Source organism: Tachysurus fulvidraco, chromosome 7 (genome assembly GCF_022655615.1).
Source record: "Tachysurus fulvidraco isolate hzauxx_2018 chromosome 7, HZAU_PFXX_2.0, whole genome shotgun sequence".
Lineage (NCBI taxonomy): Eukaryota > Metazoa > Chordata > Actinopteri > Siluriformes > Bagridae > Tachysurus > Tachysurus fulvidraco.
The window spans coordinates 23,275,849-23,288,370 of record NC_062524.1 but is presented as its reverse complement, the minus strand read 5'-3'; the positions used below and the strand labels follow the sequence as shown (position 1 = coordinate 23,288,370).

The following is a 12,522-nucleotide window of genomic DNA, read 5'->3' as shown; positions in this document are numbered from 1 at the left end:
ACTAATGCGAATAATGATGCCTTGAATTTATCATATAGAGGTAACGTAAGGTAAGGTAAACTTTTATTGTCCCCAGTAGGGAACTTTGTCTTGGGCCATCACCCATGCTGCAATCATACAGTACAAACATTAGACAGATACAATTCACAAAATATTGAATACATAAAATAGCAACTATGTCCTTCCCCTACTTAACAACTTCACAGACACTTGGATAAAAACTTGGATAAAAGAGTTTTTAAATCTATTTAATCTGCAGCGAGAAACTCTGAACCTCCTGCCAGAAGGCAACAACTCATACGCCGTATTCAAAACATGGGAAAAATCACAGACAATCCTCTCAGCGTGTCTTACAGTGGCGTGTTCGTACATAGTTTGCAATATGGTGTCAATTCTTTTACTCCTATAATTTTCCAAGCAGTGTGTATCATTCATATCAGCTTTGATCTCGATTGCACAGATATACAAACTTTTTCAAACATTTTTTATTTTTTATTTTTTTATTGCCACCCTCCATGAATATGGGCCAGAATCAGTGCATTCACAAACATTCATTCATTCATTCATTCATTCATTCATTTTCTACCACTTATCCAAACTTCTCGGGTCACGGGGAGCCTGTGCCTATCTCAGGCGTCATCGGGCATCGAGGCAGGATACACCCTGGACGGAGTGCCAACCCATCACAGGGCACACACACACACACTCTCATTCACTCACACACACTCACACACTACGGACAATTTTCCAGAGATGCCAATCAACCTACCATGCATGTCTTTGGACCAGGGGAGGAAACCGGAGTACCCGGAGGAAACCCCTGAGGCACGGGGAGAACATGCATTCACAAACAGTTTGATAAAAAAAAAAAAGCTGATTGAAAGACTGAAAAATTCTATTTTCCTGTTTTTTTTCCAGTCTTTAGCTGTCCAGTTTATGCTGAAGATTTATATTCTTATTCTTTTTGGCTTGTATAGCTCATACACCACATGTTTTGATAGGTTGAGTATTTTGATATGCGTTTCTGCTTAACACGGTTGTAAAGAGTGATTACTTAAGTTTTCCTGTCAGCTCAGTCCAGTTTAATATTCTTTTCTGACTACATACCGGAACACAGATGTTTAATTTGAACATTATCTGAAGCTCTTGACCTTTATCTACATAGTTTTATGCATTGCACTGCTGCCACATAATTGGCTGGTTCTGGTTGGATAATTTTGAACTCCAGATTCAAAGAGAACAGGTGTTTGTAATAAAGTGGTTGGAGAGAATCTCTATCTATCTATCTATCTATCTATCTATCTATCTATCTATCTATCTATCTATCTATCTATCTATCTATATATATATATATATATACTGTAGGAAAAACACCTTTTGTTCAGGGATGTTGCACTTTGGAAACAGCTCAGTGTTCGCCAGCTTTTGGAAGCCCTCCTGCGTTGCACATTTGTTTTCCCCCAATGTAACACACCTGACTCAGATTAGCTAATTATCCTGCTGTTTATAAGCTGAATCTGTTGTGTATCGAGCATGAACTGTTCAGTGCACAGGGATTTGAGTTGTTGGGAAACACTGAATATTTCACTTCTAACCAAACTGTTATTTTGTGTTTTTTTGTGTATATTTAGGTGACACCGTAGTGGCCCACAACTTTCACCAACTTGAACTCAGCCTATTTGACTTCACCATCCAGATCTGACACCTATATTGGCCAACTGATAGAAAGGAGCAGAAAAAGGGGTGGGGCCATGTGGGCGCTTCGGATGCTCCTATTGGCCAGCCTGCTCGGCCCTGCATCTCTGGGTGAGTAGTCTGCCCTACAAACTTTTGAATAATTCATAAAACAGGATTCTCAGATGTCTTACAACTGAGTGCTAACATAGATGGCTAAACAGGAAAATGTCCCTGAAGCTTAGCTAATGAATTCTGCCAGCACCAGAGAGTGATAAATTAATTTGAATTTAGATTAAGCTCCACTTTGGGAGTAAGAGAAGAGCCGGTAGACCGAACGCTGGTCTTAAAGATGTTAATTTGATAGTGTAAAGTCATTAATGAAGATCGGAACAGGTTGGATGAATTTTAAATGTGTTTACATGTGTCATGTTTACAAAATAGCTCATATCATTAGTTTTGTGGTGTTCTCAGCAGCTGGTTGGCGTACAGTTAGAGACTAGTGCACATTTTTGTTTTCTCTGCTTCTGTGTGAAATATGCTTTCCAGTGCTACGTACAGTACACTAGCATATCATTGTAACTGCTGTGCTGAAAATGGTCTCCTGTCAAAATTTACTTCAGTCAGCAGTAGCCCGATAGTGGTTCCTTTCTGTTAATAAAAGAGGGTACACTGTGCACGAAGGAACTTTTATTCTAATATATACTTTTGAATATAACAGGTTGATTTTCACTGTCAGTTATGTAAGATGTAAAAGACAAGGAGCAGGACAAATAACCGGTACACACCCTAGTTCAAACGGACCAAAGGTCTGTTTCCTGCACCGCAGAAACTTTCAAAACATCCAAATGTACCAAAACTGTTGAAACATCCTTGTGGGCTCATGGATCTTGGTGTTGTATCTGGCTGCTGTGCCCGAGGTTAAATTGCACTACATCCTATTTGTCACTGTTCATGTGAGAGATATTGCCCAGACTCCATAATGCAGTGGCGGATTGGGCGCGTACATTGTTGTCCAAGCATCCAGACCATGCCAGATACACCACAGAACCACCCTAAATCACAATAACCACACCTATTCCTGGAAAAGCATGATTACTGTGGTGGAGGTAGACATTGTGCATGTGGAAGACTATTAAAAGGATGCAAGGGAAATATAGTGTGTAGAAATAAGAAAGAGGTCTCTCTGAGTCTCTTCAAATCATTCCCTTCATGGATAATTGACTGGAAACACTTTTATCATCAGCCTGTATTGCGCTTATTTATATATATATATATATATATATATAATCTCATGATTGAGAGAGAAAAGAGCAGAGAGGGAGATGCAGAGTGACCGTATGAGATAAGGCCGCACAGGCTGGTGCAAGAAGAAGACGGCGGCTCTCCAAAGTGACACACATTTTTCATAATGTGAGTCTGACACACGCTGGGCTATGAATGGATTCAGCCACACAGGGGAGCGAAAGAAAAAGTGTGTGTGTGTGTGTGTGAGAGAGAGAGAGAGAGAGAGAGAGATCTTGTAATATTACTGATTTGACAGAATTTAAGCATGTTTAATTCAATTAGCTTTTGTTTCGTTTCTCGTGTCACTCATAATCATAATAGCCAGTGTCTCTTTAGCCAATACAGAGCAGACAATCAACCTCGGCAACCGGAAGTGAAAGCGTTCTCCGATTGGCTGTTTGTCTGAGCCAATCAGTGCAAGAGAAGATCAAAGGATAGAACAGCCTCCTTGGAAATTCACCGTTCCTGTTGCAGTCCTTCTCCAGTCTATCCTGAAACACAACCACGGCGGTGTTTAGGGTTAGATTTTACTCTCGACTTGTTCTAGTAGAGGATTATCTACACACAAGTGAAAGGAGTTTTGTCTATATTTAACTACATTCCAGTTATATCTGTTAAATTGCATTCAGACCTTCTGACCTGAAATTATTTTAATCTTTTTTTTGTCATGAACCTTAAACGGACGTCAAGAGGTCCAAAGGTTCAAATAAAACCCAACATGTACAAAATCCGAGACGGTTCCGTGTTTATTAAAGTCTTTTCCCATTCCACATCCAGTATGTCCCAAAAGTCACTTTTAGAAAGCTAGAACAATTAAACCTCTTACACCACCCTCCAGAAACCTCTTCAGCACATAAACAGCAAACACCCTCGTCCTCACATCTGCTTCGTTTCTCCCCATCTTACTTTTCTCCATCACAATCCTTTCTTCTTTTCTGCTCTCTGTTCTCACTACTCATCATTCCTGTGCACTCACTATGCTTTTTGTCTTAAGTGCTTTCTATGTGTTTTTTTTCTTTTCTAATTTTGACACTTTTTTTCATCTCTTTTCCTCTCTTAATTGCTTTCTAGTTTTTCACTCCATCTCTATTTAGTCTGTTTTTATCCTTTTATCTGTTATCTTATTATCCCTGTCTGCTTTCTCGTCTGTCCTCCTTAATACCTTCTCTCCAGTCTTTCTTTCTTTCTTTCTTTCTTTCTTTCTTTCTTTCTTTCTTTCTTTCCAGTTTTCAATTTCTTCTAACACAAACCACTGCCCCCTGCTGGTATGGAGAATAATACTATTTTCCATCCATTTGTTCAGAATGTACCCAGTATGATGATGTCTCTTCGTCAGCTTTTCTTCATACTTCACAGGGGAAAATGTGTATAAATAGTTTTCTGTCAATCAGGATATTTTAGCCTGTCTGCCAGTTTTAATTAATTTCCTATTTCGGGGCAGTCGTTAATACCACACGGGCCTCAGAGTGTTCTCTAAACTTATCAATTTAAATTCACTAATGCCTCTTTATAGTTATATTAATTACAGAAATTTCATGTTTTGTCTTAGTGTGCGCACGTTATTCTTCGATTAATATTAAAGTATATACCGCATAATAAAACGTACGTAAGAACTCGGCTCATGCAGCAGAGGCTTTTATACTTTAGTGTGGTTAATACGGGATGCTAGATAAAATACGATTCACTTCATACTAAGAGTAGTTTGGCTGTAAATATGTTTGATCGTTTGGAGCGCTTGGGCCCCGTGGGGGTGGGGGTGGGGGCTGGTACTGTGTTCTGCATGCTCAGCATTATTTGGAAAAAAAAATTGAAAGAGAGGAAAAAGATGCGAAGATAAAAACAGGAAACAGCCAGGGTGTATTATGATCGCTCGCTCCATGCTAGAATGAGAGTTCAGGTCTGTAAATTAAAAAAGCTTTAGTCCATTGGGGAAAAAACGTTAGATTTCATGTAAATTAATGATCTATATGGGTCCATATTGTGTATATGGTGAGAGAGGGGGGGAGAGAGAGGGAGAAATTCTCTAACCGACACACCTAAGAAGAATGGGAATTGCAGTTCTGGCTCTCGGCTAGCGGGTAGAGGCAGGATGGATCATATCTTCAGTGTAATAAAACTGCAAGACGGTCAATTCAGCAGAGAGAAGCATGAGTCAGAAACCGTGTGGGCGGATTTCTGTCAATGAAATGTGTGAACACAAAATTGACCCCGGTTGTGTCTGGCGTTTTAGATGTCTGGGAATAGAAAGGTAATACCCTGGAAACCATCCACTGCTTTTTGTCAGACAGATTTTTAATATGGTCAGCATTGACTTGTGCACGTGGTAGGCAAAGCACACAGGGACTTTTAGCACAGGAACAATAACAGGACTTGTGCTGCTTTTGGGAAGGGTGTTCTGACCGTTATTGATGTTTTACTGTATATAGTGGTATCGTGGGAAATGTTATTTCTGAACAGTGGGGTTTAATGGGGAGGATGAAAGAAAGTGCAGTATTATGTGTTTAGTTAGAATTTGTTATTTGTTAACTGGGTCATATCTAAGGAGAATTTAGGTTTCTACCGTGTTGTGAATTCTCGATTTTGATTGGTCCTTTGAGACGTGTGGATTAATGCCATATTTCTGGCCATTCTTAAAAAAAAAAAAAAAAAAAATTATATATTTTTATGTCTTTTAGTGCTGTTCTTTGGTAATAAACTTCCAAAATTTAGGCAACATACGTCATGACTGGAGGTGAATTCGGATGCAAAAAAGACAACTAAAGCTTTAAGTCAGAACAAAATGTTATATACATACAGGGTAGGAACAAGTCTATGGCAAACACAGCAACAAAAACCCTTAACATTAGCAAAAGCTTGACAATAATGCCTTGTTTTTGTGCTTCTGCAGTGATTCTGCTTCCACCCTCTAAAGTGGTAATTACAAGTGTCGCATTTACACGCGTTGTTGTTGAAAACGTTCAGCATCATTTATCTATATTCCTTTCTTTCTTTTATTTTTTCTTATTTACTTTTATTCTGACACCATATCACATATGACTCTGTTAGTTGGCCGGCTGACACTAGACAGGAAATGGATACAGCCCAAACCAACACCGTGTTGAAAGTTGAAAGAAACTCCACCTTATCTCATAAACTTGCGAATCCAAATTTTCTTTAAGTTTTGCACTTCAAAAATTCAAGCTTTTTAATTCCGGCTTCAATCCAAGTGGTTTTTCTTGGGTAACTCGTATTTATGTTAATTCCAGAAAGGCAGCATAAGGCACTGAAGCGCAGTCAGGGGGAAATGTGACACAGGTGAGAGTGATTGGTCCATGTGACATGCTGGGGCTGATGGGAGTCGTAGTGTTGTGAAGTGCTGATTCTGCATAACCTCGGCAACAGCGCTGCATCATGGATTATTTTCCATTGACCGCACAACCAGTCTCGATTTTGAATTTCAGTTACAAGTGAAATCAACATTTTCTCAGTCATGCGTAAACACAAATATTCCTTGGGGTTGTTTGGCATCCAGTTTATTAACGCCGACACGTCTCGCGGTGTCGTTTTCTCAGGAAATTGTCACTCTATAGTGAGATTTCTAAATTCAGCATTGATCTTAGAGGGAAGTGATAAACGGTTCGGCTGTTTGTGTTTACAATGCTGCTTCTGCTGTCTCTCCCCTGTGCTCAGTGTTCTGTCTTATCAATATTTCAGCTTGTTGCTAACATCCTGCTTGTTTGCTGTCTTTCCAGGTGCATCAAGTTAAATTAGAAAATATATTTTGATGTTGTTGTTGTTTTTTTTTAAACATTCAAACATAGGTGAATGAAGGACCGAATGAATCGCATGGTGCACAATTCAAAATAAACCAATTACTGTAAAGCTGAAGTGCAACATTTCGTGCGATTTTATTTCAAGATATTTACATATATATTAGGTAACCCGGGAGGAACTATTGCACTATTTATACATAGTGAAACAATAAATGATCACTTCAGATAGACAAATCCAGTGTTGATGCTTGTTCCTGGATTTTTTTTTTACCCCCTCCATTTCTTAGTCAAGATCTAACCTTGAAACAAAATTACGGCTCAAGGTCAAATCCTGAACCGTTGAAGTTTTGACATATTTGCTCGGTTTTAAGAAGATTCTCTAGACAAAGCTTTTCTTTTTTTCCGAATTAATCCATTGGCAGTCACATCATCAGTGAAGATAAGACTTGCGGTTATTTATGGATCACACAGCTCACGTGCCCTTTAAAGGTTTCAGGGAATTGCAACAGGCCGAACTATGGTTCTTGGGGCAGTCTGGTAGCAGAGTGATCTGAATTCAGGTTATGTGTTCTGCCCTTTTGGGTTTAATATTTCACAACCCACCGTATGTGCCTTGGTGGCTCACTTAAATTCACAGAGGGCTCTGAAAGTTCACGGCTCCTTGTCAAGCTCCGTTTTAACACTGCTTTTAATCCCAGAGCTGTATGTTTCCTGCTTGTCGTTGACATTCCTTTTTTTTTGTGAACAGATTGTGTCTGTTTTCAGAGTACAAAAGTGATGCTTTAACATTTATCAATAATCTTTGTGTAGTGATGCTTCAAGCTGTCACATCTGGTCTTCGGAGCGGACGAATTTGAACAAAGGACAGAAATGTGCTTGGATTCAATTCAATTTCATATAAATTAAAATGACAGTAAAGGTACGAACCTTAACCCTGCCACTGACACCAATATTATAGTTAAATTCTTTCGATTTTGCAATTTTTCTGCCCATATTTTAAATGCTTTCACCAAACTAATTGTCTTAAAAGTAGCTTCACCTCACTGCATTTTCCTCTAAAGTGATGTGGCGTGACATAATGGCTATGGTTAAAGATACCTCTTTAGTGATATTAAACAATGTTAAGCTAAAACATTTGTATTCGTATTGATATAGAAAAACGAAACAATTTTGTTTATTTATTTATTTTTTTAAAGAGAAAAGGTCATCAGGGTCAAAAATTATTTTCTTCCAATCATCTTTCATCATTCGTCGTTAACTGAAAATCACAGCAAGGTGATCTCATCGTAGTATAATGAACATCAATCATAGATTTGTAATTGTTGACGCTCATTATTATAAACCGAAACCCCTGCAAGCCCCGCCCCTTTTCTCTGTCTCACATTCATTAGTCGAGTCTTGCTATTGTCTGCTATGTAGTAGCATTTCACAAGGAGATTAGATAAGTGATTTTTTTAAAGAACTATATACTGTATAGTACAAAAAATGCTTTTAAAAGAATGTTTTTAACAGTATCACGAGTTTCAGCCACAGAAAGAATTCAGAAATCAGAAATCATTTACTTTCCTATCACTTTTAAGAGACAGTGTGTTATTAAATTAGAATGTGATATATCTGATAATAAAGACTGATAGCAGGATTTAAATCTGTTCATTAAAAGCTTATTATTAATAATATTAAGCTGATCTGATATTGGTCAGGAAAACAATTGTTCTATATAGTTACCGTATACATAGATACAGGCTCTTCAGCTGGGCCTCATACAACTTAGGTGGAAGAACTGTAAAATAATGTGTTGTAAAAGTGCCTGAACCATCTCAGCAAGCTCTTCTACTCTCCCGGACTGTTGAGCTCCTCACCTCACTCCTCATTCTATTACAGAAAGTAAGCCTAGTAACCCTACGGAGGAACCTCATTTCCCCAGCTTTATTCTTTACGGTCACTACCCACAGATGAGCAGCTGGAATCTGTGACCGGGGATTAATAGAAGTCTGGCCTGACCTTCTGAGCCTGTTGCCACCGCAACCTATAGCTAGAAGTGCAGAAGGAAAATGGAGGGATGGATGGATGAGTGGTTATATTAAATAGTTTATCTCTGCAAAATATTTAACTCCATGTTTATACATCATTTCCTTAATACTTTTAACCATCCATCTGCTCTTCCCTCCATCTAGCTTTTCATCCACCTGTTCATTCACTCATCTATGCCTCCATTCACTCATCCCTCTAGTAGTTTATCCATCCTTTCATCCATACATCCATCACTCCATACCTCAAGCATTCAACCATCACTTTACCTATCCATCCATCCATCCATCCATCCATCCATCCATCCATCCAACCAACCAACCAACCAACCTTCTACACATCCATTTGTAACTAAGTTTCTTTTCTTGGTAAATGTTTCTACATTCTGATGCATGGTTCTACATAAGGGTTTGTCTTGATGAACAAAGCAACGAACCCATCGAGGTTTCTGATTTATTTACTGGATATATTGAGTAGTAGACTGGCATCCCATCTAGGGTGTATTCTCACCTTACACCCATTGTACCTGCTCCACATGCACCATTTTCCCTGACCAGGATCGCATGGTTGATGGATGAAGGAATTCTTTTTTTTTTTTCAAGGGGTTTCATTTATATGAAATGAAAGTTGGAAGTAATGGATGAAAGTAATAAGAACACTTTGATAAAAGTCATGGAGTGGAGTCAGTATATTGTAGACAGAGGGGATTGGTCATAGGCAGCAGTAAATCAATGAAGCTGGAGTTCGTATGCCTCAAGAGAAAACACGTCAGTAACTCCACTCTTCCAAAACTGTTCTCTCTTCCACAAACTGACATCTGGTAAACAAACTGACTGGCACTAAAGATGCCTGTAGCCTGAGCTGGAATTCAACACATTTCATGAGTTTTTTTGTGCTAAAAGTTGGATATTCTGTAGAGTTGGGATACAGAATAAAGCACAGGTGGCACTGAATGGATGTCTTTGTTCCAGCATGACACAATAGTTCTGCTTTTCATATCTACTAGTGCGCTGTGTATGTGCGTTGCCCTGAGGAGACTAGCGCTGCTGTCAGCTTGACACGATCACCCTTGTTCACCGCCTTCAACACACACACACACTTTATACACAGAAATATAGACTTCTTCGTGTAATAGTCCCGCCCGCAACTTCACTGTAAAACATTCATAATTTTTTAATATTTTTTATTTTATTTCTTTTCGTATTCAATTCCGTTTCCACTCTAATTCCCGATACATCTTGCTCGGATTGCCTCCTTTTATTCGTCATTTTCCTCATAGTGCTAAAATCAATACGACCTCAAGTTGCCTGTATATTAAAAAAAACATTGCATTTCAAAGGTTATTGCACATCTTGTGGCCAAAATTTCTATGGACGGATCGTTGCAACGCGAGTTTGGTCTCAAAACGTTTATACGTGGCGAATAATGGTTACTGGGGCACGGATATCGACCACAGGGTCAACAAGCTTGCACACTGTTTATGTTTGGAGACAATCTAAGAGAGCAGAGAGAAACAGTGAGTCGCCATCGGTCATTCATCATGAAAACCAGTCCACACACTGCTTAGTATGTAATATTGTCCATCTCTAAGCAAAGAATCATTTCAAACGCATAATAGCTTCTTTTATAATGACTTGCACTTTGGGCTCTATTTACTGAATATAACATGCTTTCTCAGTATGTGCACCAATATCGTGATGATAAGCCCTGCAAGTCGATATGTAATCAGACTGCAGGTAATAGGAATAAAACGGCTAACTGGCTAAAAAAAAAAAAAAAACAGAACGCACACAACGGAAGAATGGAAAGTTAATAATGGTTGACTCAGGGAAAAGAAAAAAAAAACTGGATTGATTTTTCAGCCACTGGAGTGTCACACATAATATTTATGGATGCTCCGGTTAAAGGCAGGCGCAAGCATGAAGGGAAAAATGTCGCCTAGTGGGAAGAAAACTGCACGATCACATCGATTCACATTAGGAATTTGCCTCCAAACTGACTGAACGCTTCAAGATGTTTTCAAAGATTTAGATATCGAGTAAATCCTGTCGAGTTCATCTGAAATCTGGGTTTGTATCGCAATTATACATCATAACATATAAGACCCAATCAGGTTGCAATCTGCAAATATCTTATTTTATTAAATAAAACACCTGGGGTCGTTGCGGCATGTTCAATTTGCATATTAAAAGATTTTAATTTAATCAAGAGACTAAAAGTAATTGCACCCTGTGGTTTATAGGCTAGTAATCAATAATATATTATTTCATATCTTCCATCATATTACAACAAACTGCATTCATCAAGATTTATCTTAAGAAATGAGGCAATAAAACTGGTTTATTTTGGTGGGAACTGATATTATTTAGACCGCGTGCTCTTGTACTGTATGTTTATTTACACGTTCTAATTAGATTGTATGCTTAAGTAAAAAATGACAAATTACCTTATTATGTTTTCTTAATAAATTCAGATTTTAGAGATTCCTGAGATAAAGAGCAAAATTCCTAAGATAAAGAGCAAAAAAAACTGTATAATATTAAACACACAGTTTATGAATTCTATATTGTATAAAAATGCACATGCATAGACATAGTGCTCCATATCCATATTCTCTGTTGTATTGTAGATGTTTACAGTTAAATCGTATGTACTAATGAATTATTCTAAAGAAAGGTCTGACAGAAAAACCTCCAAAATCCAAATATAAAATGATCCTAATTAAAATTAATAAACAAAAATGTAATACTGTTCCAAAAAAATAAATACATAATACTACGACTACTACTAATAGTAATAATAATTAGTAGTAGTAATAATATTACTAAAAAAGATTACATTTTAAATTAAAATGAATTTTATGTCTCTTTATGCTCTGTGATATTCTAAACTACCCCTACAATTGTTTACATTTTAAACTTGATATTTCAGCTAATATATTTGCCTAGTGTAACTTGGATATATATTGCTTTCATTTGTATTTTAGTTGAAAAAAAATTTAAATAAACTTTTAGTCATTCATTCATTTTCTGCCGCTTATCCGAACTTCTCGGGTCACGGGGAGCCTGTGCCTATCTCAGGCGTCATCGGGCATCAAGGCAGGATACACCCTGGACGGAGTGCCAACCCATCGCAGGGCACACACACACTCTCATTCACTCACACACTACGGACAATTTTCCAGAGATGCCAATCAACCTACCGTACATGTCTTTGGACCGGGGGAGGAAACCGGAGTACCCGGAGGAAACCCCCGAGGCACGTGGAGAATATGCAAACTCCACACACACAAGGCGGAGGCGGGAATCGAACCCCTAACCCTGGAGGTGTGAGGCAAACCATGCCCCCCTTAAAAATAAACTTAAAACGTGAAGATAAAATGTAGAAAATCAAATGCTGTCATTATTATAAAAGAATTCCTAAAAACAAACCCTTGACTTGTTTTTAATAGTTTCACCCCACAAACTCTAAAAATCCAACATTCCTGAATCCAGACATGAGTATATGTAACGTGTTTAAAGAGAACCTTCATAAACTTCATAAAAAATTGTTAAAAATGGGATTTTTAGGTGCTTCATGTGGTTCTCATGTCATTTTTTTTTTAAAATGAGAAATCTTTCATCTACTGTATATTTCTTTCTACCCAGTAACTGCTAATAGAAACATCCTCGGAGATCGTTTATCAGTTTAAGTTGTAAGAAAAACAAACACAGGTTTGGTTTTAAAGCCGATTAGCTAAATAGACTTTAGTCCCACCAGTTGACTTGCACGGTCTGTAAAA

At 38.0% G+C, this 12,522-nt stretch overlaps 1 protein-coding gene across 28 annotated transcripts in view; it reads left to right on the top strand.

The window, feature by feature from the left end:
* Window positions 1-12,522, top strand: part of LOC113635441 (adhesion G protein-coupled receptor L3) — a 280,133-nt gene that overhangs the window by 83,438 nt on the left and 184,173 nt on the right. For 27 of the 28 annotated variants that reach the window (XM_047816308.1, XM_047816329.1, XM_047816330.1 and 24 more), the window contains one exon: window positions 1,632-1,806. In XM_047816308.1, the coding sequence (XP_047672264.1) occupies window positions 1,752-1,806 (55 nt within the window). In that variant the 5' untranslated portion in view covers window positions 1,632-1,751. Of the gene's footprint in view, window positions 1-1,541; window positions 1,807-12,522 lie in introns of those variants that run through there. The other variant, XM_047816304.1, reaches the window with a different exon arrangement.